Source organism: Trichechus manatus, unplaced genomic scaffold (genome assembly GCF_000243295.1).
Source record: "Trichechus manatus latirostris isolate Lorelei unplaced genomic scaffold, TriManLat1.0 scaffold00244, whole genome shotgun sequence".
NCBI classification, from domain to species: domain Eukaryota; kingdom Metazoa; phylum Chordata; class Mammalia; order Sirenia; family Trichechidae; genus Trichechus; species Trichechus manatus.
This window is the reverse complement of record NW_004444180.1, coordinates 1,294,759-1,320,215: the sequence shown is the minus strand read 5'-3', so window position 1 is coordinate 1,320,215 and position 25,457 is coordinate 1,294,759. Positions and strand designations below refer to the sequence as shown.

The window sequence follows — 25,457 nt, the reverse complement described above, 5'->3', positions numbered from 1 at the left end:
TGGGAGACGGGGCTCAGGAGGCCACGAGGAGCTGGGAGGGTCAGGGCTGTCTGAGGATACGCAGCAAAGCACTGCTCCCCCCCTCCGCAGCGAGCCTTCTCCATGGACGACCGCATCGCCTGGACCCATGTCACCATCCCCGAGTCCCTCAAGCAGGGCTGTGTGGAGGATGAGTGGTACAGCCTCAGCGGGCGGCAGGGTGACGACAAGGAGGGCATGATCAACCTGGTCCTGTCGTACACGGTGAGGCCGTGGGGCGAGGGGAGCCAGGGAGAGGGTGTGTGGTGGCAGAACCCCTGGTGCTGGCCGTGCTGCCCCCAGCGCGGGAAACACCACGGGCTCCATGAGGAGCGGGCTCTTCTCATGTCTGGCTCTTGTTCTGGTCGTTGCCTGAAAATTCTTAATTCCCGTAAGAAGGAACCTGCATCACATAACATTACTCCACATCAGTGTTTTCCAAACTGCAGCTCACACGTAGCCACTTCTAAAAAATGAAATTGGTTCTTTAAAGAGAAGTTGATTCAGATTGAACGTTTTTCTTTATCGAGTGGTTTGCATGTTTTAACAGCACACAGACGGCTTTTAAAGGAGGTGTTGACACAGACCTCGTTGGTGGCTTGTGTTAACTTTTAATCGTTTAGACAGACGTCGTTATAAACATGGAGTAACTGTAGGCCCCGCGTCAGAGCAGAGCTGAGCCGGCCCCAGAGCCAGCAGGGTGGGTGGGGTCTCGGGGCGGGGAGCTTAGTGACCAGCTCTGTTCCCTCCCTGGCTCCTCAGTGGGGCGTCCACAGAGTGGGTGGACACAGAACAGAAGAGGAGACTGCGCTGTCCGTCTTGGAGCCCGAGCTGGCAGCCCCATGTCCCTCGTGTGACATTTGGGTGAGACAGGGAGGGACGAGGCTTGGGTTCGTGGTGGGTTATCCTGTGACTGGGGGCCGTGTATGTTTCAGCCGCTGCCAGCCGCCATGATGATGCCGCCACAGCCCGTGGTCCTGATGCCCACCGTGTACCAGCAGGGTGTCGGCTACGTCCCCATCACAGGTGGGTGGCCACCCCCATGAGCATCTTGAACGAGGTGACCCCCGAGGTCGTGGCGTGAGAGGAGAGGAGTGGGGCAGAGATTGAGCCACTCTGAAAACCCTGTGACATGCTGGCTTTTCACCCAGGTCCTCCCAGCAGCAAGAGAGTCCGGGGCCAGCTCTGAACGCTGTGTGCGTATGTAGAAGTCAGAATTGTTAGCACAAATGAGCTGAGTTGAAATTCTTGGAGATACAAACATGTAGTTTCTGAACATTCCAGCGCCTGAGTTAGCATAAGAAAAGGTCACGTTCCTGTTTGGTAAAGCAGATGGGGGCTTGAACATGGTAGTTTGTCGCGTGTTTGCCTTTATAAATTACGGACCTTTATGAATTCGCAGTGTGTGGCAGCACAGCAAAATCAGACAGGCTGTAGCTTTTGTGCCTTTGAGCTTTCGGGTCTTAATGCTCACCCCGCCCTCCCTCCACCATAAACGCCCATAAAGCTGGGTAGGTGTGCACAGCGGCGCTTCCCAGCAGTGGGGAAAGTAGACGCAGAGTGAGCCCTGGGCACAGTGGTCCAGGAGAGCCCAGTGTTCCCCCTGCACTGAGACCTGGCACCCTTCCTGTGGCATTTCCTTGGTGAGGGCAAAGTGTAGGCACCTCAGAAGCCTGCTGGCCTTTGCCAGGAGTGTCTGCGCCTGCGGCTGTACCAGCCCTCACCTGCCTTCCAGCGTCTCTGGGGCATTCTTTATTTTTTTTTTTTCCAATTGATGTAATTTAATGAAGTTTACATTTCAAGTTAGTATCTCATACAGGATTTTTTTTTTTTAACATACATTGTTACGAGACCCCAACAGCTCACCCCATTCTGTGACACACACTCCTCCCCTCCGCCCCTGATTCCCCATGAACATTCAACCAGCTCCTTTCTCTGCCTTCCACTCTAACCTCTGGACAGAAGCTGCCCCTTCGGTCTCTTGTATCTATTCGACTAAGAGGCGTATTCTTCACAAGTATCACTTTATGTCCCACAGTCCAGTCCAATCCCTGTCTGAAGAGTTGGCCTCAGAAATTGTTTTAGTTCTGGGGTGATGGAGAGACCAGGGGCCATGCTTTCCGGGCCACCTCCAGTCCCAGTCAGACCATTAAGTCTGGTCTTCTTCCTAGTATTTGAGTTCTGCATCCCATCGTTCTACTGCTCCATCAGGGACCCTCTGTTGTGTTCCCTGTCAGGATGTTCATTGGTGGTAGCCGGGCACCATCTAGTTCTTCTGGTCGCAGGCTGATGAAGTCTCTGGTTTATGTGGCCCATTCTGTCTCTTGGGCCATTACTTTCCTTGTGTTTTTGGTGTTCTTCGTTCTCCTTTACTCCAAGTGGTTGGGACCAATTGATGCATCTTAGATGGCCGCTTGCAAGCTTTTAAGACTCTGGGACATTTTGACAGTTTGCGTTTAGCCCAGTGTGAGAGGCGGGCTACAGCTGCCTTTGGGATCTTCTGAACTTGAAAAATAATCATACCGTGAAATGATTTTGTGATCTGATGATTCCTCGGGCCTACTCGGTGGGACTTATAGTGCTTTCAAAGTTTAGAGAATTGAGGGTTTTTCGATCTTGTCTAGCTGTTTGAAGAGATGTAAGTGGGGATTCTGCAGTCTGTTGCCCACTGTGTCTTGCCAGTACTTTTTGTGCTGTCTGTCTGTTTGGGCTTCACCAGCGCAGTGCCGTGTGGATGAGCTGGGCCTCTGACTTGGGAGGTGGCAGCACCAGAGACACAGAGACGGGTTGTGTCTCCCACAGTGGGAGTTTTCTCCTGTAGGCCTCTGATCTCCACCTCCAGTCTCAGCTTGTCATCAGCGTCTCCACCTCCAGTCTCGGCTTGTCATCCGCGTCTCCCAGACAGGAGAGGAGCACATGATTGGCGCTAGCAGATGCAGAAGGAGCCCAGGTGTGGTGGGCAGGACCGAGCCTGCGGGGATCGTGCCCCGGCGGCTCCTGCAGACACTGCTGGGACCTGCCTTGCCCACGTGCTCCGTCCCCGGGCAGCAGGCCTTCTCATCAGCAGTTACTTGTTTGGGGTTTTTTAAAAACGTGTGTTGTGTTCACTGCAGACGTCAGTGTGCGGCCCTGTTGAGGTATCTATGTGGCTTGCTGTGGTTTTTCTTTCTTCGTCAAAATAAGGTTCTAGTGATGTGTTTGCCACGCTGCAGATGTGTGTTCCAGGACGCAGGATAGAAGAGATGGAGAGTCTCAGATCTGGACAGTAGCGTGGCCGTGTGTCTGCTGTGCCGTTCTCAGTTGAAGAGAACGATTTTGTGGCCTTTGGTTAGTACAGGTTAACCTCTGTGACGTAAATGACGTAAATCCGTGAGTTCTTAGGAACAGAACGTGCCACCACTTGTTTTTATGTTCCCTCCGTGGTGACTGCCGAGTAGGCTCGCGAGCTCTGAGATGGGGCACAGAAGGGGGGCGGGTGGATAGAGTGGGAGCTTCAGGAAGGCGGGGGCGCCACCCCCACCCCCGCGTCTGTGCAGTAGCTGTCCCTGCAGCATCTGGGGTCACGCGAGACCTGAGTGTCTCCCCGTCCCTCAGGGCGCCCGCTGGCGCCGTTCTCTTCCTCAGCCAGGGTAGCGCGGCACCCTTGCACCATCTGACGCTCTGATGTTGCTGCCCTTCTGCCCGCAGGGATGCCCACTGTCTGCAGCCCCGGCATGGTGCCTGTGGCCATGCCCCCGCCTGCCGTGCCCGTCCAGCCCCGCTGGAACGAGGAAGATCTGAAAGCCATCCAGGACATGTTCCCCAACATGGACAAGGAGGTGATCCGCTCTGTGCTAGAGGCCCAGCGGGGGAGTAAGGATGCAGCTATCAACTCCCTGCTGCAGATGGGCGAGGAGTCCTAGGGCTGCTGCCCCCAACAGCCCCCTGTGGCCCCCTGCCACCCTGCGGCCCCCTGCTCTGCACTTGCCAACCCAGAGCCCCCGGAGACTGTCCCACAAGATCAGTGATGATCACCGTGTGTACCCTTCCCGGGGTCCTTCTGCCGCCAGCCCTGGCCTGCCGAATGCATGTGGGGTCTCGGCCCCTGGCGGCCAAGCCCTGCCATCAGTCCAGGGAGGCAGGGGTGGGCAGGCTTTTTCTCCTCTTCCGTCGCCGGGCAAGTAGATGTGTAATATGGCATTGTGCTGCGCACGGACTCATGTTTCTGCTCCCCTCCTGGCACCCTGTGGCGGCTCCTGTCCCTGAGGGTACTGGGACATGTGCGCATCCTTCTGACTTGGTGAATGGCATTTAAGTGTCTGACTTAGTGGGACAGACCTATTAATTTGAGACACACAGAATCCTTAGCAGCTGGCTTGAGGTCACTTGTAGAACTTTCAAACTGGAACCCACGTCCTTCCCTCGTTTTCCGTGTTCATGGGTCTGGACTCTACCCTGTGTCTTCTTGTCCTTGCTGAGCTGAGCAGTCGCAGGCTTTGTGGCGAAGCCGCCATGTTTCCTCGGCAATATCAGGCCCGTGCCTGGCATCCTCTCCCTGTCTGGCCGAGTCCCAGTGCAGACCTCAGCGAGCACAAGTGGTTGCGCGTCTGAGCGTGCAAGCAGTGGGTGGGCAGAGTGCTGACTCGGCCCCTGCGAGTCAGCATGTGTCAGAGGCAGCCTCGTGCACGGTGAGCTGCTGTGTGCTGCGGCGCTGTGCTTCCTTGACCCCTGAGCCGTTACCCCGGGGGCCTCCCTGCTATCGGTATTACCGGAAGGTCGGGTAGGGAGTAGTCGAGTGTCTAGCATTTGTCTGTTCAAGGGTTTAGGCTCTGGTGGCCCACTACTGATGTTCCCTGCGTGACCACTGTGCACCGCGCTGTAAACGCCGTCCGGGTGGCCGGGGCGGAGATGTGGTGAATAGTAACCTAAACACCCTACCAGGAGGCCAGAGGTGGCACGACCTCTCACCGCCTGGGGACTGCGTGTAGCTTTCTGGCTACAGGCAGCTGGTTTAGGGCCAGGTTGGGTTCACCTGCTGTGAAGATCAGAGAGTGAGCAGCTTCTTGGAGCGAGGCGCTGTAGACACGGGCACACTGGAGACCAGGGCGTCTTCGCTGGCCTTCGGTGTGTTTGTTCTGCATTAAATCGCCACTGTCATTCTCTTCCGAGTGCTCACACCCAGCGTTTCCCCATGGGATCTTCCCGTGTAGACGTACAGGGAGACCCCAGCAGCTCGGGCTTCTGTGAGTGATTTAGAACGAGGGAGCTAGTGCCTAAATTTCCATCTTTTTTCCCCTCTAAAAATATCGGGTAAGTTTTCATGTCAGCCAGAAGATGCTGCTCTCTGCCACGTTTTGGGTGTGTTTTTGGTCAGCTGTATGTTCATATTGATTTTTGTAAGCCTGAAGAATTATGTGGCGGCTGTAGGGTGGAACGGTGGCACCATCTTAATGTCGCACCGAGTGCTTTTCTGGAGCGGTGGCTTTTAGAGGTTTGCCGACACGGTGGCGAGGACGATGGGTGATGCCTGCTAAGCAGTCAGGCTGCTGACTCTGGACAGAGTGAAGTGCCTCTCATCCCCTGCTGGCATTCTCCAGGCTGTTGTCTGGTGGCGTGCCTGTATAGCCCTGAAGGTGAGCCTGCTAACGTGGTAACATGGGACTGTTTGCTTGGTGACGGCAAAGCGGGAGCTCGTGGCGCTGAGGCCCCGTGTGGTGGCATTGGTTCCTAGAGTGTCCGGTGCAGCCTGGTTTCTGCCTCAGTGTTGGCGGGGGCCGGGTGGTCCCTCTGCTCCCGTGGTGTGATCTGTGGGCTGGCGGCTCGGGAGGACGGCCTGTCCCGGGAGTAGCCACTGTGCAGGCCACAGCCTGGCAAGCCATTGTGAGCATCCGGGAGGAATGTGTGCTGGTTGGCTGGGCTCTGTTTGGATGACGAGGGCTTGGTGCCAGGACACCTCTGCACTTACTGTGATCTCTTATTTTTCTCCTTCACAAACCCTTTATTTTTCTAATAAAGCAAAGAACACGTTTTACGAGGCCCTTAGTTAGGCAAGCTGCTGCTTCCCTCCATGTTATGCCGTCTCTCCGTTTCACAGCTTGTCAGGTGAAGCCGCTCGTTCATCACATTGGAACGTTACAGCTCTTCTTCAGCACCTGCTCGCCGTCTTGAGAACAGTCCCCATCCCGTCTGCACGGCCCTCCGTCCTGCCTGGGGCCCAGTTTGCTCTGTGTCATTTCCACCTTAGAGGTTGTCACATTCAGGACGCTTGCCTTGTCGCGCAGCTTCGAAAGTGGGGGCCGGTGCAGACTCGGGGCCCCATTGGGTCAGACCCGCCACCCCACTCCTTGCCCTGTGCCCGTGTTTCCACATCTAAGGATGAAGATCAGGTTGCTCACGAGGATGGAGGGTCAGATGGCAAGGCCTGGGCTGTGCTTCCTCCCCCAGCTCCGGGCTCGCCGGGGCCTGTGTGCACACCGAGAGGAGCGTGCACTGCGGCGGGGTCAGCTGGGCCTGTGTGCACACCGAGAGGAGCGTGCACTGCGGCGGGGTCAGCGGGGCCTCTGCACACCGAGAGGAGCGTGCACTGCGGCGGGGTCAGCGGGGCCTGTGTGCACACCGAGAGGAGCGTGCACTGTGGTGGGGTCAGCGGGGCCTGTGTGCACACCGAGAGGAGCGTGCACTGCGGCGGGGTCAGCGGGGCCTGTGTGCACACCGAGAGGAGCGTGCACTGTGGCAGGCTTGGCGGCAGTGGTTCTCAGAACTTTGTGTTTCTGATGATTTTTTGGGGTCCAGAGTCCAGATTTTTCTTTCATTGTTAAATATATTTTTACTTTTCGGCCCCTAATTTAATAAATGACCGTATAAAACCAGAGAATTGAAGTCCTCTGAGGGAGCATTTACCGTTGTCCCGAGTGTTTTTTAACTTCACACATAATACCCATACCAAACCCACTGCCGTCACGTCCGTTCTGACTCATAGCGACCCTGTAGGACAGAACAGAACTGCCCCACGGGGTTTCCGAGCCTGTCATCTTTACAGAAGCAGATGGCCACATTTCTCTCCCACAGAGTGGCTGGTGGGTTTGAACTGCTGACCTTTCGGTTAGCCGCCAAGCGCTTTAACCACTGCGCTACCAGAGCTGCTTAACACAAGTATAAAAAACCCAAACCAAACCCATTGCTGTCGAGTCAATTCTGACTCATAGCGATCCTCTAGGACAGAGTAGAACTGCCCCATAGAGTTTCCAAGTCTGTGATCTTTACAGAAGCAGACGGCCACATCTTTCTCCCGTGGATCAGCTGGTAGGTTCGAACCGCTGACCTTTCATTTAGCAGCTGAACGCTTAATCACTGTGCCACCAGTGCTTCTTTAGTGCATAATACACAGGATGAATCAATCAGCCACAGTACACGTCGTTCACTGATCAGCCAGCCACAGAGTTGTATAAATAAAAAACCCAAACGTGGAAAGGGGAGGTAGAATCTAATGGGTAGAGGCAGAGCGTTACCCTACAAGTTTATACCAAGCGTGAGTTTTTTCCAGTTAAAATCGTGGAAGAAACCCCCCGGGTGCTCCACTTCTTTGGTAACGGATGTGGATTTTAGGTGTATGAACGGTTCAGATGAGCAGAAACACAACCAGAATGCTCGTCACAAGTGAGCGTGGCAGACTTCAGCTCGGTTACTTTGGGCACGTCATCAGGAGAGACCAGTCGCTAGAAAGGGACCTCATGTTTGGTAAAGTGGAGGATCAGCAAAAACAAGGGAAACCCTCCACGAGATGGATTGACAGCTTGGCCCCAGCAGTGGACTCAGACATGTCAGAGATGATGGCGCAGGACGGCAAAGTCTCGTTCTGTGGTACGTAAAGTCACCGGAAGTCAGCTCGACTCCACAGCAACTAACAAGCAAATGCGGCTCATGAGTCACAAAGGGTCCATCTGCTCACTTACTTGTAATTGTGTTTGTAACTTTTGTTTTCCAGGGCATTTCCATCTGGGAGTAAGAATAGAACATGGGCTACAAAGTAGGGTTTCTATTTCTAAGAAGGGGGAGCCACCTTGGAAACCATTACATCACCTCTCCATAAGAGGTCCATGACGCTCTGTCTTCCGTTGAGCACCCAGTGGATTCATGGGTTCACGCTTAGGGAGCACCCAAGATCATACTGATCATTCCCGTGAGGACCATGGCTGATGCTGCTTTCCCGTCCAGCCCGGATCTGATTAAAAATATACGACAACCTGGAGACAGGCGGCCAGCCTCACGTGGGCTGGTGGGTGTCGCTGGGCCACAGCAGTCATGCTCCAGGCTAGTGACACTCCACACCTTAGCCTGCATTCACGATTCTGTGTGCTGCGTTTACTTCACAGTGACCTTCCTGCCATTTATTCTCTGTTACAGTGAGTGGTTCTTGTCCAAAACAGCTGAGAAAATTTGGGCATGTGAACGTGTTAGACATGATGAGAAGAAAACGGCCATTTCTTCTCATTCTGAAGAACTCTTGTATGACAAAACACAGAAGTGCCGGAGAAACCAAAAATACTCCTACAGGCAGAGCTGAGCTCATAAGGGGAAGATCCCTAAGGTGGTTGGGGGAGGAGGTGGGAATCATATCTTGGGTCAGCTGGTGAGGCAGATTTGTACCTGTTTGCTCCCTGCTGGGACAGGTACATGGTAGGTGCTCAGTGTTTGTTGCAAGAACACAGATTCTAAAGCCCCATGCATCTGCTGATGGCAGAAGCCTTTGAATTACCTTGGAAGGGAAATCCCTCTTTTGGAAGGGTGAGCTAGAGAAAATTTACCTGCTGCCAAAAAGAGCTGAGAAGGAGATGGTGAAAATTGAGAATTCATAGCCGTAGCCCTTCCCTAAACTGGTTTGGAGTTAGAATTTATACTCCATCTATGTTCCAGAAAACATGAAGGTGAGAAGTTCATGGTCCAGGTTGGTAGAAGCAAGCGCACATTCTTTCTGAAGGAATGCATTGTCTCCTTGGCTTCTCAGGATTCCAACGTAACCAAATATGTAATTAGAAAATTTTAAAACAGTACTGTGAACAGTTGTTTGCCAATAAATTATATAATGTAGATGAAATGGACAGATTCACAAACACACAAATGACCTAAACTGACTCCAGAAGAAGTAGAAAATCCTCAACAGACCAAGAAGTAGAGACTGGTGGTCCACTGCAGTGATGATGTTTTGCTGATTGGATCTGATGAGCTAGTACTCTAGATGCCGTAATTCAGTGGTTCTCAACTAGGGCTGATTTCGCCCACTCAGGAACGTTTGGCAATGTCCGCAGTGTCCGGAGCCAGGCTTAGTTGTCACGACTGGTGAAGGTAGGCTGCTAGTAGCATCTACTGAGTAGAAGCCAGGGATGCTGTTAAGCATCCTCCGATGCACAAGCATTCCCCCACAACAGAGCATTACCTAGCCCGAGATGTCAGTAGTGCTGTTGTTGAGAAACCCTGCCTCAGGAAGACACATGGAGATGAGCGGGTGGGAAATGAACCCCACAAAAACTCGGGCACACCATCTCCATGGAGTTTCTGTGGGTTCAGTGATATGGAGCATGTTGAGATACCCTTTCAAGTTAAAAGATAGAGCTACATTTCACTCTGCCTGGCATGAAAAAAGATGCAGAAGGCTTGGTAGACACCCCACTGCCTGTCTCCAAGAGGAAACTGAAATTGCTTCAAGGAAAGTGCCAACGCGTGCACAAGGTGGAACACACGTTTCAGAACACAGATCCCCCTAGCGGTTTGGGTGCAGACCTCAGCCCTCCTGAGCAGGTCTTCAGGTCCTGTTGGCTCAGCTCAAGGCTGGGTGGTGTGAATGTTCTGGACCCTCAGGTGATTCTCAGTGGGGCCAGAGAGGAGCCCATTTATTACTGTTGTTATTATCTTTCAACTAATGACTGAAAAGCTTCAGTTTTCATTTTTGAAAGTGATTTCCAAAATGTCCAAAGCATTTTCTTTAATTATTGATTTCTGCACCAATTTTATTGTTGTGGAAGTAAAAAAAAGATTTAGTTACCTAGTGCTGTTGTAATAGAAATACCACAAGTAGGTGACTTTAAAGAACAGAAATTTATTTTCTCACAGTTCTGGAGGCTGAGTCCAAATCAAGGTCTCAGTCATGTCAGTTCCTTGTTGGTCACCCTGAGCACTCCTTGGTTCCCTGGCTTGTAGCCCATCCTCATGTGGCATCTGTCCTTCCCCTGTGTGTGACTCTGTCTAACCTGCGCTTTCTGTAACTCACAAGTGATTAGACTTAGAACCCACCCTACTTGGGTATGATCTCATTAACATAACAAAAAATATATTTCCAAACAAGATTATGTCAGTAGATACCAACCAGCCAACCAACCCATTGCCGTCGAGTCTTTTCTGACTCATAGTGACCCTATAGGACAGAGTAGAACTGCTCCATGGCGTTTCCAAGGAGTGGTTGGTGGTTTTGAACTGCCAGCCTGTTTGTTAATAGCTAAGCTCTTAACCACTGCACCACCAGGCCTCCTCCATAGGTGCAGGGGTTAAGATTCCAACACATTTTGGGGGGACACAATTAAGTTTATATTCAAAGTTTAAAGTACTCAAATATTGAAACAAAAAAAGTAATACCCTTAGGAATGTAACTTTTCCCCAGTGCTTGGCAAACTCTCTAGCTTCCTTAACTTTTAGCACAAGGAAGACAGTGCTGGTAGCACGTTTCAGTGATGGGGGAGACGTCAGCTGGGTTATTAGTTGATGTGAAAATAAAGCAGTAAAATGAATTAAAGTGAGCTTGATTTACTTGTGATAAGTGTATTGATCAGGAGTCTTTTCATTAAACTTTTCTAGGTTGATAACATGAAAAACAGCCAATTCATTAGTGCCTTGAAAACTTGCTTCGAATCAGCTCCCAGCCAGCAGGCGTTTTTTTGGAAAACGTTAGATTTATCAGAAGACAAAACATCCTCTTTTTACTAATTTGTAATAATGTCATTAAGAGAAAAGTACCTTCTACACCTATTAACTGTAAGATATTGCTCAAAGCAATAAACCTCATTTAGGAGAAAATGGAAAAGTGAAAAATTATAAAATTATAATGCAAAAGTCATTAACTTGGCATGGACATACTGTCTGTTTCTTTGCCTTGATGTATAAAGTTGGGTGGTGATTATTCCTGTAGACATTTGGGTTAATGGTTGGTTGAGTAAGCGCCACAGCGCAAGATGACCTGAACGTGCCACATTTACACCAGTAAAGGTGGGACGCAATTTGAATGCTGATGGAAGGAATGTTCCAGAGAGATGTCAGGTCCGAGGACATGGCCCTGGGGTGGGACTTCGCCCAGCTGAGGACAGACTTCTCTCCCACAGGGCCCTCCCTCTCCCTCGCAGCAGGGTAGGCTGATTGTGGTGGGGGCGTGAACTCTGCCCTCAATGCCGCTTCACCACAGACATCCCCATAAGGCACATGCCCTGGGACTGCCATGTGAGGGACTTAAACCAATAGAAATTCACTGTCTGGAGTTCTGGAGGCCAGAAGTCTGAATTCAGGGTATTGGCAGGGCCGCGCTCTCCCCAAAGGCTCTAGGGGAAGGTACTTCTTGCCTCTCCCAGCTGCAGGTAGCCTCAGGCATCCCTTGGCATGGGGCGCATCACTCCCTCTGTGTCTCTTTTTTCTCTTCTGAGGACACCAGTCATATGGGATTAGGGCCCACCCTTCTCCAGTATGACCTCATCTTAACTGGTCACACCTTCAGAGAACCTATTTCAAACAAGTCATGTTCACAGACGCCAGGGGTTAGGACTCCAGCATAAATTTTGGGGGGACACGATTCAATCAGTAACAGTTTGCCTTCTGCTCCCCCCAAATTTATGTTCTTCCTACATGCAAAATATTCATCCCATCCAAGCTTCCCTAAAAGCTTAACTCATTCCAGCATCAACTGTAAGTCCAAAAAGCTCCTCTTCAAAATCATCTGAATCAGGTATGGGTGAGATTCTGGGGCAAAATTCTTCTCCATCTGTATACCTGTGAAACCTGGAATATGAGTTATCTGCTTCCAAAATAGAATAGTGCTACAGGCATACAGTAGACATTCCCATTCACAAAGGGAGAAATCGGAGAGAAAGAAGAGGTCACAGGTACCAAGTAAACCCTAAACCCAGCAGGGCAAACTCCATTGGCTCTCAAGACTTGAAAATAACCTCTGGCTAAATGCTCTATCCTCTGAGCCCCGCTCTCCAGACCCTGGGTGGCACCCCTGCCTCCTGGAATGAGAAGGTGGCCCCGCCCTCTGGACCCATGCTAGCAGCCCTCCTGGCCTCTGAAGAGCTCTCAGGATTATCACTTCCTTTTCTTGGAAGACAATAGACGTTTGCAGCTAAGTAGCTCTATTGGCCTTTTGCCTTCTTGCGGAATCCCAGGAGTCCAGCAGCGTCATTTCATTTTGTCCTGTCTCTGTCCCCTTCAGTCCAAGCTGGCAGCGTTTCTGCTGAGGTGGTTGATTGGATCCATCAGTCACGTGCCTAATCCCTTTTAGCAAACGGTTTTCCAGCTACACTTGGTGTCCTCTCTGGAGCGTGCTATTTCAATTTTTACAATATGGATAGACTGAGAACTTTCCAAATCTTCACGTTCTGATTCCTTTTTACCCAGTTAATTCCTTAATTCATCTCTTTCCTCTCTAGAAACCTCCTCAGTTAAATATCCAAGTTCATTGCTTACAAGTTTCCACAACTTTCCACAAAATGTTTTAACATATTCAGACAAGTTCTTTGCCACTTTATAACAAGGATCACCTTTCCTCCAGTGTCCAATAACGTGTTCATCATTTTCTTTTAAGGCCTCCCTAGAAGGAAGTCCTGGTGGTATAGTGGTTAAGAGCTATGGCTGCTAACCAGTGGTCAGCAGTTTGAATCCACCAGGTGCTCCTTGGAAACCCTATGGGGCAGTTCTACTTTGTCCTATAGGGTTGCTATGAGTTGGAATCAACTCGACAGCAATGGGTTTGATTTTTATTTTATTTTCTTTAAAAGCACATTTAATGTCCATAGTTCTAACAACATTACAGGGAAGAAATGGAACGGGAGGGTGTATGCTTGTCCAGGCAGAGAGAACAAGCTTGCAGAGAGGGTTTGTATGTGCTTGGCCCCAGAGTGAGCACAAGGAAGAAGCACTGACACTCTGCCCTTGCTGAGCTTCCAGTCCAGTAGGGAAGACCTGGGTCAGGAGCACCTGGACATGTCCACTGTTGTTGGTAAAGTCTCCAGGCCTCTCCTAAGAAGAGCCCATGCAGAGGTCAGCTGTGAGCCAAGGGGTGTCCTGAGGGACACAGATACCCTTAAAGGTCCACAACCTCCAAAGATAGAGTTCTGGAGACTCATGGACTCTTAGATGAGACTTCAGAGCCCCTTGACACAGCTATACCAGGTTTTTCCCTTTTGGGGAGTGGACAGGATGATAGATTATGAGCAGCACTTCTGAGGCCTGTGGTCCCTCTTGAGAAGGGACACTTTATTTCCAGTCATAGGGTGAGTTATGTTTATTGAGACCCTCCCACTGAAAACAACCAAAAACGATTGGTAGCATATGTTTAAAATTCTTCCTGAAATCTTTAAAAAGGTGACAAAGGGAAGGGGGAAGCCAGAAAGGTGATTCCAGCAAACTTGAGCTTCAGTTCAGATAGCCCAGTGGAGGAATAGAGAGTAGGAGATGTCAAAATAAATGGAGAGATGTACAGTGTTCATGGATTGAAATACTCAATATGTAAATATGCAATTGCTGTCTAATTAATTTACAGACTCAATGCAATCCCAAGCAAAATCCCAAGTCCTGTTTTTGTTGTTGTGATTGTTATTTGTAAAACTTGATAAGTTGATTCTAAACATTATATGGAAGTCCAAAAGAACTTTTTTAAAAGAGTTAAAACATTCTTGTAAAAAAAAGCACAACATGTGAAGACTTGCTCAAATAGATATCAAGACTATGAAAAATATTGTCTAGCTGAGACAATAGACAAAGAGTCCAGTGGAACAGAATAGAGACGAGAAACAAACCAAAACAGGTATGAGCACTGCAGTGGTGGGAAAGAGATGGGCTTTTTAGTATGTGGTTCTGGGACAGTTGGCCATGCATACAAAATAAAATGGGATCACACTCTGGCCTCACACCATATTCAAACATCAAATTCTCTGTAGAAGACAAAACTATAGAGCTTTTAGAAAACATTTCAGAAGATAATCTTCCTGATCTCAGGACAAGGAAGATTAAAAAAAAAAAAAAAAAAAGACCAAAAATCACTAACCATAAAGCAAAATATTAATAAATTTGACTCATTAAAATTAAGTACTTCTGTTCATAACCTCACCCTCCCCACCAGAGACTTCTGTTTTGATCTGTTGATTTCTAAGAGGTGTGTTTCTTACGTGAGTATAACATCGTGTTTTACCAATTACTTGCTTACCATTGTTTGCATTCTCTGTTCTGGTACAAAGCTATGTTTCTCTTGCTGGAACTCATACTTCGTTAGTAGCTATTTCACAGAAGTCTGTTGGAGGTAACTTTCTGAATCCTTGTATGTTGAAAATAGTCTTTTTCATTGCCACTCTTAAATGATAATTTTGTTGGGTATAGAATTCTATGTTCAAAGTTATTGTCCATCAGCTCTGGCATTCAGTGTTGTTGATGAGAAGCCTGGTATCAATCTGATTCTTATTCCTTTATAAGTAAACTGTTTTTTCTTTCTGGTAGCTTTGAGGTCTTTTCTTTTTTCATGATATTCCAAAATCTCTCTACCAAGTATCTAGGAATGGATTTACTTTTTCTTTATCTTTCTTGGCACTCATTGGGTCCTGTCAGTCTAAGAACCATATATTCAATTCTGGAAAATTATTGTTATCATCTATTCAAATATTGCCTTTCCCTCTCTGTTTATTTATTTATTTTTTTTGGAACTTGTACAGGTATTCTCCAACTTACGACTGTGTTCTGTTTTGACGACTCCATCGTATGTCCATTCTTATGTAACTTGAATACCGCATTATTTTATTTTTTTCATTATTATTAGCTTTTATTATCAGTATCTTTATAAATACAATCTTTGTCTTTGAGGGTTGGAAAAATTACATATAAACTTACAGATATGATGACATTGGCAAATTACATGCTGCAACATTGTGTATAGTACATATTACTAATGATAAAAGGTACAAAAAAATCATAAGTGCAGTTTGTCATAATTGGAATATGTCATAAGTTAGAGACTACCTGTATTAGATAATGTTGAAATGTCTGGATCTGTCCTTCATACCCTGAAATCTTTTTTTTCTTTTTTTATTTAATAAAGCTGATGGCTTTTTTTTTTAAATTGTGCTTTAGGTGAAAGTTTACAGAGCAAATTAGTTTCCCATTCAACAATCTATACACAAATTGTTATGTGACATTGGTTGCAATCCCCACAATGTGTCATTACTCTCCCCTTTCCCACCCCAGTTTCCCCGTTTCTATCAGTACTATTTTCCTGTCCCTTCCAGCCTTTGCTTCTGGGCAGGTATTGCCCATTTGGTCTCATTTACATGACTGAGCTAAGAGGTCCATTCTTCCTGTGTGTTATTGTTTGTTTTATAGACCTGTGTAATCTTTGGCTAAAGGGTAGACTTCAGAAGTGACTTCAGTTCTGAGTTAAAGGGGTACCTGGGGGCCATAGTCTCAGGATTCCCCCAGTCTCTGTCAGACCAGTAAGTCTGCTTATTTTGTAATTTTTTTTTGGGAATTTGAGTTTTGTTCCACATTTTTCTCCCACTTTGTCTGGGACCCTCTATTGTGATCCTTGTCAGAGTGGTAGGTGATAGTAGCTGGGCACCATCTAGTTGTTCTGGACTCAGGCTGGTGGAGGCTGTGGTACCTGTGGTCCATTAGTCTTTTGGACTAACATTCCCCATGTGTCTTTGGTTTTCTTCATTCTCCTTTGCTCTGGATGGGATGGGACCAGTAGATGTATCTTAGACGGCCGCTCGCAAGCTTTTAAGATGCCAGATGCTACTCACCAAAGTTGGATGTAGAACATTTTCTTTATGAACTATGTTATGCCAATTGACTGAGATGTCCCCTGAGACCATGGTCCCCAGCCCTCAGCCTAGTAACTCAGTCCCTCAGGGTGTTTGGATGTGTCTATGAAGTTTCTATGAATTTGCCTTGGTCACATTGTGCTGACTTCCCCTGTAATGTGTACTGTCTTTCCCACTTATCTATTGTCTAGTTAGTGTTTTTCCTTCCCCACCCCTCCCCTCCCTTGTAACCATCAAAGATTGTTTCTCTCTGTGTGTAAACTTTTTCTTGAGTTTTTATAATAGCAGTCTCATATAGTATTTGTCCTACTGTGATTGACTTATTTCACTCAGCATAATGCCCTCCAGAGTTACCCATGTTATGTTTCACAGATTCATCATTGTTCTCTATCGTTGCATAGTATTCCATTGTGTGTAGGTATCATAATTTGTTTATCCATTCCTCTATTGATGGGCACTTAGATTGTTTCCATCTTTTTACTATTGTAAATAATACTCTTTTTTTTTGGTCACTCTATTATCCCTCTCTGCTAGAATGCATGCTCTCTTATTTATTGAGCTTTGTTCTCTCTTAATGATGTTGGCTGTTTTGCCTTGCTTGGTTATTTTGGGCTGCATGCTCATTTTCTGTGAAGAAAATCCCCGGCGGCCTCCTGGTGGGGCAGCCCTGTGGCCGTGGTCCCTCTCACACTGGAGCTTCCCAAATACCGTCTTTCTAGAATGTCGATTTTACTGAGAATTTACCTTCTTGTTGTCAGTTGCTGCTATCTTAAAATTTCTATCATTGCCATGGTTTTTGTGTCTGTGGGGAAATATATGCGTAGTTTTCCACTGGGAAACCAGAAATCTCTTTTTAGAAATATTTAAAGTTTTAGGTAATGTTGGTTTGTTTTCATTCATTGTGTGTAATTTTGTAGTTACTGCCTCCAGAGCAGCAGGAGAGCTCTGGGGTTCAGAGTGTGGACTCTGAGGTTGGCTGGCTGGGTCCCAGCTTTGCCACTAAGTGTGTGGCCTTGAGGGAGTCTCTTTGTCTCTTTGTGCCTCACTGTCACCCTGGTGGCACAGTGGTTAAAGTGATCGACAGCTAACCTAATGGTTGATAGTTCGAAACCACCAGTGGCTCCACGGGAGAAGGATGTGGCAATCTGCCTTGGAAACCCTATGAGGATGCTATGAGTTGGAATCGACTCAGTGGCAGTGGGTTTTCTAGTTTCTGGAAACCGAGGAAATAAAAGCACGTTACATGGAGTCCTTGTCAGATTACATGACATGAGACCCCGGCACATGGAAAACACGTCATATGTGTGAGTTCTAGGCCATGTCAAGTGATACCCCGTGTATGGTAGAAACTCTTAAACATGTAAATGATCGTGCCACAGTTGTGACTGAGGTTTAGGAAACTCTGCTGTTTTACACGTGAGTTAACAAAGCCCCAGGCTGGGGAGTCACCTGGCCACAGTCTGGCAGGAGGCCAGAAGCTGAGACCCAGGGTATACTTACAGAAGCTGCACCCTGGCGGTGACCGAGGAGGTGGCCAGCCTGACCTGCTGCCCGTTGCAGCACACCTGTGATCTCGTTAGCCCACCCAGACCATCTGTGGCTCAGTCCCGGGGCAGCCTGCCCCAACCAGACCGCAGCCAGGACAGTAGGAAAAGCCAGAGCGCTGGGAGTGGCCACCAGGGCAAAATGGGACCTTCCTCACTGCGCCCCCAACTTCCCCTGAACTGGAGACCCCCAGGCCGAGGGGTGGTGGGCATGGCTCTGTAAGTGGGAGAGGCTGCCCTGACGATTGCTGCCCTGCCTGTCACCTGAGTGGGTCAGAGCCAGCCCTGAGGGCAGAGGCCAGAGCATGGCTAGCGGTAGGGCACCAGGAGACCCTTCTCCTCCCCCTCCCCACCAGACCCCGCCCGGTTGTGGCAGCACTGCCTTTGCCTCCTCAGGTCATAGCCACACCCGTTACTCCCCCAGGTCCTCCCTCCTCCTGCGGTTCAGCACACACCGGGTGCCCTCTGCACCAGGAGCAGTGGACATCCCACTACCAGGCCAGTCCACCACCAAGCCCCGCATGCCTACCAGCTCCTCAGACCCCTCCTCCTTGCACCACCCCCCCACCCACCACGTGCAGGCCTGCTAGGTGGAAGGAGCAGCTGGAGGAGATGCAGACCTCCTGCCCTCTGCAGGGCAGAGATAGCAAGGAGAGAAGAGCTGAACGTGCATGGCCCTAGTTTGTGAGACACACCCAGAAAGTACAGCACCAGGGAGGGTGGACAGGACGTGGGGGGAATCAGACCCCCAGGCTCTGAGCAACACCGGAGCACCCCCTTCCCGCTCACGCTCACCCAGCCCTGGGGGATGCTGCTTCCTGCACTGACTCATGCCTGGGGAGGTCTTTCTCTGTGAACCCATTTCTTTATCTAGCTGTCTCCCCAACTTGAAATAACTGCCCCTGGACAAGACACCCACAGGCCGAGGCTGACCCAGGGCTCCCACAGGAGTCTGGGGGATGAATGAAGTCTCCTCACCCGCCACCCATCTGTTCCTCCTTCCTCGGTCCCTGCTGGGTCCAACACGAGCCCCATGGGGGGGTGGGGCATAAGGCCTGTGGGGTCCAGGCGGGGGGTGGGGACACACAGCAAGAAAAGACACCAGGACTAGCGAATATCGGAGATGCTGAGGTTTATTTGCAAAATAAGGGGTGGTGAAGATGGGGGTACTGCCTGGGTGCCGGCCCCTCTCCCACCCGGTCCTCCCCGCTCCCCCCGGCATCTGGCCTCGCCCACAGGCTGCCCTGCGCATACTCCTGTCCACAGGAGCCGGCGGCCGCCTGCCTGGGCAGGCCTTCAGTCTGCTCTCCGCTGGCCCCTGGCTGGCTGGGAAGCCATGGGGACACACAGCCCTCAGTGGGAGGTGCCTGAGGAGGATGTTCAGTTTTGCTTCCAGGTGTCCCTGTCACCAGGAAGAAGTAAGGCCGGGTCGGGAGACGGGGGAGGGGCTCCCAGGAATGGCAGTGAGAGCCCAGCGGGTTAGGTGGGCTCTAGAGCAGCCCCTGAGGGGTCCGTAGTGAACATGTTCTGGCTCCAGAGGACACGATGTCATCAGACAGCGGCGCCCCTATGAGAGGGCGGAGCTGTCCGCGGGAGCCGTGGGCTCAAGCGTGGGAACGCAGGACGGCCCGCAGCCGCACGCATCAACGTGGATGTAGGTGTGCTGGATCCGCCTCCCGTCAGGACACCGCAAGGTCACCGCCTCCTCGTGCGTCCTGGTCTCCTGACAACAGGTACAGTGGCGCTCCAAGGCCTGCGCCTCCGCTGAGTACCTGCGTGCAGAGGGCGCCTCAGCACGGCCCTGGGCCGGCAGCTCGAGCCGCCATGCATCCCAGACTGGTCCTGTGCTGTCCCCTGACCTCGGAGCAGGTGGAGCGGGCAGAGCCCGCGGACTTTACCGTCTGGGAGCTCAGGGTCCCCTGAAGAGGTCCGTCCTCCCTGGCCGGGCACCCTCCCCGCTCCCGGCCGACCCTCCTCCGGGGCACCTTCCCTGGACCCTTCTTTTCAGATCTGTCCTAGCGCTCAAATGCGCCTCTTCGCAACTCGGAGCAGTCTGGGGTGGGTGGGATCTGTCCGCAGTTCTGCCCCTGAGTTCGATTCTGCCCGAGCCTCCCTCCCAGCGGACATGCTCCTTGGGCTCGCCGTGGGAGGTTCGTGGCCCAATCTGGCCCCAGCCTGGCCGGGAGAGGCGGCCGAGGACCTGGGCAGCGCTCGCCCCCTCCCGCAGCCTCACGGGGGGGAGGCGCCTTCCGGGAGCGCAAGTGGCCGGTGGGGAAGGGCTGGGGCAGTGCCAGGTCGGGCACTGGGGTGACTGGGGGTGGTGGCTCTCGGGTGGGGGCGCAGAGCCCCGACTCACTTGGACACCCCGGGGCAGGAGCCCTCACAGAAGGTGAGGTTGACGGCGGCCTCGGTCTCGCAGTCGCGATGCCTCAGGACCGTCGTGTTGACGCGCACTTCACACTTATCTGGGAGAGAAACAGCAATGCAGGGCCCCGGCCGCCGAGGTATCGGGCACCCGGGGCGGGACCTGCTTTCCATCCGCCTTTCCGCTCAGGACTGCGTCTTCAAGCGTCACGCTCCCCACCCTGCCGCCCAGAGTGGTTTTCTGGGAGCCCCAGGACCCCAGGGAAAGCTCCCAGGGAGAAGTCGGGGTCGTCCGCCTAGCGTCAGATGGAGGCCGCCCTTGCAGAAGGAGGTGGCCAGGGCGGGAACCGGCCTCGACTTACCCACTTCCTCACAGGCATAGCAGCAGCCACTTTTCCTGAGGACCCCCTGCGGGCCGAGGACGGAGGAGCGACGGGGTGAGGCCTCGGGCGGCTGCGGGCTGGCCGGGAGAGGGGCCTCCGGGGGCCGGGGTTAGAGTGGGGCACGGGCGGGGCCTCCCGGGGCAAGGTCAGGGGTAAGGGGTAAGACCGACCGGGACGGGGAGACGTGGGGCGGGGTCGTCCAGGGGTGCGGTGAGGGGCAGGTCCTCCTGAAGTGGGAATGCTGGGTAAGGTGGGCAGGTCGGGGGAGGAAGATGAGGCCCCCTGGGTAGGGCGAGGGGTGAGACGGAGCAGGTGCAGGAGTGAGGGGGAAGGTGGGGGGGGGCGGGGCAGAGGGCGTGGTCGTAGGAGGGGCTGGGACAGGAAGATGGGTTTCCCTGGGCAGGGGGAGGGGTAAGGAGGGGCAGTCCCCCCCCCCCAGAAGCTAAGGTGGGCGGGCTGGGATGGAAGGGGCGGGGCCTCCAGGGACGGGCCGGGAGGACTGGGCGCACTTACCCTGCAGGTCGACACTTCCGGGCAGTGCGCGGGCTGCGGTACCAACATGGGGTATCCGTCCACGTCCTCACAGCGGTACTCGCTGCAGCTGTCCACGCGGCGGTTGACCCAGGTGTCGTTGTACTGAAATGCAGGTGGGGAAGCGGAGGCCAAGTGAGTCGCGATTTATCTCATGGGCCCAAGAGGACCGGGGTGAGGGTCTCCGCCACGCCCACCGCCCCACGACGTTACCGGCACGAGCAGCCCGTCGGGCGTGAAGCAGGCGAGCGGCACACAGTTCCCGCAGCACTCCCCGGCTGCCCGCCTGTACTCAAAGCCCTGCGCGGGAACAGGGGACGGGGGCGTCAGGTCGACCTGAACACACACACACCCAGCCTAGCCCCCCCAGCCCCAGCCTCCTGCCCTTCCTGAAACGCCCCCTGCGGGCCACGTTCTGCGCAGATCTGCCCTGCCCCGCTGTCCCGGTGTGGCCTCACCATCCCCTTTTCTCTGTCGACTCCTGCCTTCCTGCCTGGCCCCGCCCCTGCTCCCCGAGGGCCTGTGGCACTCAGAGCTGAGGGTGCCCTCAGCCCTTCTAGGTCCCTGGGTGTTCAGGGCCAGGAGCCTTGTCTCCTGTCTGGTCTTTCTGTATTTTGGCCCCGTACTCTCCCCATCCCATTTTACCCCACTCCCCCCACGGCCCACCGGGCACTGTGCCGAGCTCAGGACAGGGCATGCAGCTGGCACAGCAGGGCTGGAGGGCTTGTCAGCGACACGTGCGGGCTGGGCACCCACTTCCGGGGCGTCCACTGGGCGGTGGGGGGGAGGGGAGCTGGATTCCGGGGCCCACCTGGAGGCAGGTGGTGTTGCAGACATCCTCCTCGCACCGCACAGTTGGGGCCTGAGTGTCCCTGGACAGGCAGGTGCACGTGTGGCAGGGCAAGACCCCCAGGAAGGTTGCTCCGACCTGCGGGGGGTGGAGGTGGGGGCACCGAGAGGGTGGGGGTGGAGGAGCCATGGCCAAGCGGCCAGAGGTGCACTAGGGCTGTGCCCCCCGGCTGGGTACTCCCCCCAGCACCACCAGAGGCAGGACCCTGGGCAGAGAGGCCGGGCGGCAGGGTCCTACCCAGGGCTCACACTGGAGGAAGCTGCCGGGCCCACCTGATGACCCGCCCTTCCGCAACAGCAGGCGTCGGGGACACAGCCCCGCACCGCTCTCACTGGAAGGTGCCACCGTGGGTCCCCCATGTGCTCCACCCCCCGTGACCCCTACATCCTGGCGTTGGGTTGTGGGCCTGGGGCCCCGCTGCTTCTCTGCCGGTGTGGCAGGAAGGGGTAGCCTGGGCTGGGCGTGTCCAAATGAGGACAGGAGGGCCATGGCGAGCTCCCGGTGATGTGCCGGGGCCCTGCCCACCCAGGGCACGACCTCATCACCGCCCACACCCTCCCCTCGGACTGCACTCTGGGTCCTGGTAGGGCAGACGCCCTTCTCTGTAAGAGGAGTTGGTGGGCTGCGCCTTACCCCGTAGAAGATCCCGTTGTAGGTGCAGAGCTGAGGCCCTGGAAAGAAGGGTGGGCTGAGTGCTGCCTCGAGGCCTGAGCGCCCAAGGCCCCCAGCCCCGCCCAGCCAGAGTAGCGCTGAGGCCCCCCAGACCCACCCAGCCAACTCCCAGACCGCGAGACCAAGCCTGGGCCCCACTCACGGCAGCTGAAGGTGGGGCAGCAGGCGCCCTCCTCCTGGGTTCGGGTCAGCTCCAGGCGCGGCTCACACTTGGGTGGGTCCTGGGGGCAGGTGGTCGTGTTGCAGACTGTGGGCAGAGGCAGGCCATCATGGGGCTGTGGGAGGCCATCGGGGGCCTGCCCTCCCCTACCGCCAGCCCAACAACCCCCCAGCTTCCCTTCCGACATGTTAGCTGCCTGTGCAAGCGGTGTGGCCCCACATTTTAGCCCCAAAGATGCATTTTATTCATGGGCACACCCCGCCCCCTGACTGGCCCTCAGGGTCCCTCCCAAGCCCGTTCAGTCCATCACCTGCGGTGTCCTCTCTGCAGCCCCAAACTGCGCCTGGGTGGGCCAGAGCTCACCACCTCCCTTTGCACACTGCGTCCCCTCCCCTCCGCCTGCCCCAAAGGGCTCACCGCACAGGGTCTCGGCACAGCACGGGTTATCGGCCCGGGGCTTGGTCACCTTCACGAAGCCAGCCCGGCCGCACTCCTGAGGCTTCTCCTGGGACTCACACTGCACCGCTTGGCACCGCACGGTCACTGGGTTTTTCTCGCACTCACAGACCTGGCAGTTACTGAGCCACCTCTCCCCCGGCTGCAACAGACCATGTCAGGTCCCCCAGGGTGCCGGGCGGCCCCCACCCCGGGATGAGGCCCCTCAGGCTGCCCAGCTGCCTCTCCTGCCATCACCCTCTGCAAGGGCCCGGCCAACCCCTTCGTCAGCCTGGCCACCATCCCTCAGGCAGCCCTCTCAGGCGCAGACAGGGTAACAGGGGAGGGAGGACGTGCCGCTGTGAGACTCCACACCAGCCCCCTCCACCTGGGGGGTGTGCCAACAAAGGTGGGGCACGATCCCTCCCTTCTGGACCTCTCAGGGTGTTCGCATCAATGGAGGGCCAGGCAGGTAGAAGGCAGAGCCACTCACGTATTTGGGGAATCCATCTGGTCCCACGCAGGCTGCAGGGAAGGAGAACAGGATGCTGCAGTGTGCGGCAGTGATGGCGCTGCCAGGCCTGACCCGGGGGGCCGCTCAGGCCATGCCGCCTCCCCCCCTGCCAAGGCCTCTGACTTTCTGCAGGGTCGGAAGCCTCTGGAGGCATGGGGAGGGGGGCGGGGGTTGGGCTGGTGTCCAGCATCAGGAACAAGCTGCACACACTCGTGGTGGAAGCGCGCTCCAGTGGGACTCAGGCCCCTCAGACCATCACTGCCCTGGCCTTTTGGACATACCAAGTGGACAGGGTCCAGGTGACAGGCTAGGGGAGCAGGCAGGCTTTCTCCGGACATCCGTGCAGACTTGGTGCTTCAACTGTGGGGGCCACGGGGGCCCAGCTCAGAGCCCTCTGACTGCCTCCCTACCTCCTCCTCCTCTCTGGCTGCTGGGGTTGGGGACACGGGGTGAGGGACAAGGGCTACCCTTACGGTGGGAATGTGGGAAGCCCTGTCTATGGGAGGTATATGGGGTACTCACGGCACTGAGGCACGCAAATGCCAGTGTGTGCATTGAAGAGGATCTCACCGTCGGGACAGAAGCAGCCCTCTGCCAGCCCCGGGCGCAGGGGGCTTGGGTTCCTGTGAGGCAAGAGGGCAGTGCTAGGCCCCATGGTCCCAGGAGAGCCCAGTGACTGGGCCCCATCTCGGGCGTTCGGGCAGCACACAACGGGATGTGCATGTGTGTGTAGGTGTGTGTATGTGTGTGTGTGTGGAGTGGGCAGGGCTGCTTCTGGGGTCGAGGGTGAGGACACCCTCTGAGGTCTCCAGCTGTAAAGGAACCAGGAGTCTGGGGGGTTTCCTAAGAGCTGCTCCTGAAGAGGTACACAGGGAATTCTTCAGGGATTTCCAGGGGGATGGGAATGGGCACCCCAGAGATCTTGGGAACCCCAGCCTGCTGGCTCTGGGACCCAGCCCTCCTTAGATCTCCTCCTGGCTTCTTCCAGAAACTTCGGGCCTGAGAACAGTCCCCTAGTCTCATTCCTCGCCATTTACTCCTGCCATCCCTACCCTCTGTTCCTGAATCCCTTAGGCCCCCACATCGCCACCATCCCCCAATCTCCGCTGTCCCCCAGTCCCTGTTGTCCCTCCATCTACCCCCACATCCCCACTGTCCTCCAGCCCCTGCTCTCCTCCGTCTGTTCCCACATCCCCGCTGTCCCCCAATCCCCACTGCCCGTTCATCCCCACATCTGCACTGTCCCTCCATTTGTCCCCACATTCCCATTGTCCCCCAGTCCCCACAGTCCATCTATCCCCAGCCTGACCAGCATGCACCTGGAGTCACAGGTCTCAGGCTGTACAGGACCACACGGCTTGTACACCTTGGTGGGTGGGCAGGTGAGTTCTGCAGGCACAGAGGATGGGGTCAGATGAGCAGAGGTGGGCAGAACCCCCTGAGCCCCAGCCACTGCTCAACTCACCGCACAGCCCACTGGTGGCATTGCGCCAGTCACTGCACACACCCCGGGCACGGCAGAGTGCAGCGTAGGCCTCCACGCTCTCACAGAGTGCCCGGTGGTGGCCTCCCTGGCAGGTGTCGCTGACACAGGCACTGAAGAACTGGCTGGGCGGGACCAGGCTATGGCACTTGGCGAAGGCCCTGCTGGCGCAGGGGGCTGGTTAGGGGCCACTGTCCTGGGCTAGGGCAGGGTCCCCCCAACTGCTGAGCCCACAGGGATGGACTTACGAGCTCAGGATCAGCTTGCAGAGGGGAGCCGGGGGGCATGAGGGCGTGATGGATGGAGTGGATGTCACGGGTGGGGTGGACACAGCGGATAGAGTGGACACGGTGAATGGGGTGGGTAGGGTGGATGCGGTCGGTGGGGCGGACGAGGTCAGTGGGGCGGACGAGGCCGGTGGGGCGGATGAGGTCGGTGGGGCGGATGAGGTCGGTGGGGCGGA

At 53.9% G+C, this 25,457-nt stretch overlaps 2 protein-coding genes across 2 annotated transcripts in view; one reads left to right on the top strand and one right to left on the bottom strand.

Moving 5' to 3' along the window:
* Window positions 1-6,534, top strand: part of TOLLIP (toll interacting protein) — an 11,834-nt gene extending 5,300 nt beyond the window's left edge. The window contains 3 exon segments of the mRNA XM_023724381.1: window positions 91-243; window positions 954-1,044; window positions 3,706-6,534. Coding sequence (XP_023580149.1) covers window positions 91-243; window positions 954-1,044; window positions 3,706-3,920 — 459 coding nt within the window. The 3' untranslated portion in view covers window positions 3,921-6,534.
* A 12,635-nt stretch (window positions 6,535-19,169) lies between these two features.
* Window positions 19,170-25,457, bottom strand: part of MUC5B (mucin 5B, oligomeric mucus/gel-forming) — a 47,861-nt gene continuing 41,573 nt past the window's right edge. Inside the window, exons 44-57 of the mRNA XM_023724405.1 lie at window positions 25,243-25,321; window positions 24,977-25,155; window positions 24,831-24,900; window positions 24,034-24,134; window positions 23,491-23,522; window positions 22,980-23,160; window positions 22,545-22,649; window positions 22,364-22,401; window positions 21,692-21,808; window positions 21,094-21,180; window positions 20,863-20,985; window positions 20,329-20,374; window positions 19,959-20,067; window positions 19,170-19,374 (exon numbers count right to left, since the gene is read on the bottom strand). Of these exons, the coding sequence (XP_023580173.1) occupies window positions 19,170-19,374; window positions 19,959-20,067; window positions 20,329-20,374; window positions 20,863-20,985; window positions 21,094-21,180; window positions 21,692-21,808; window positions 22,364-22,401; window positions 22,545-22,649; window positions 22,980-23,160; window positions 23,491-23,522; window positions 24,034-24,134; window positions 24,831-24,900; window positions 24,977-25,155; window positions 25,243-25,321 (1,472 nt within the window). The remainder of the gene's footprint in view (window positions 19,375-19,958; window positions 20,068-20,328; window positions 20,375-20,862; window positions 20,986-21,093; window positions 21,181-21,691; window positions 21,809-22,363; window positions 22,402-22,544; window positions 22,650-22,979; window positions 23,161-23,490; window positions 23,523-24,033; window positions 24,135-24,830; window positions 24,901-24,976; window positions 25,156-25,242; window positions 25,322-25,457) is intronic.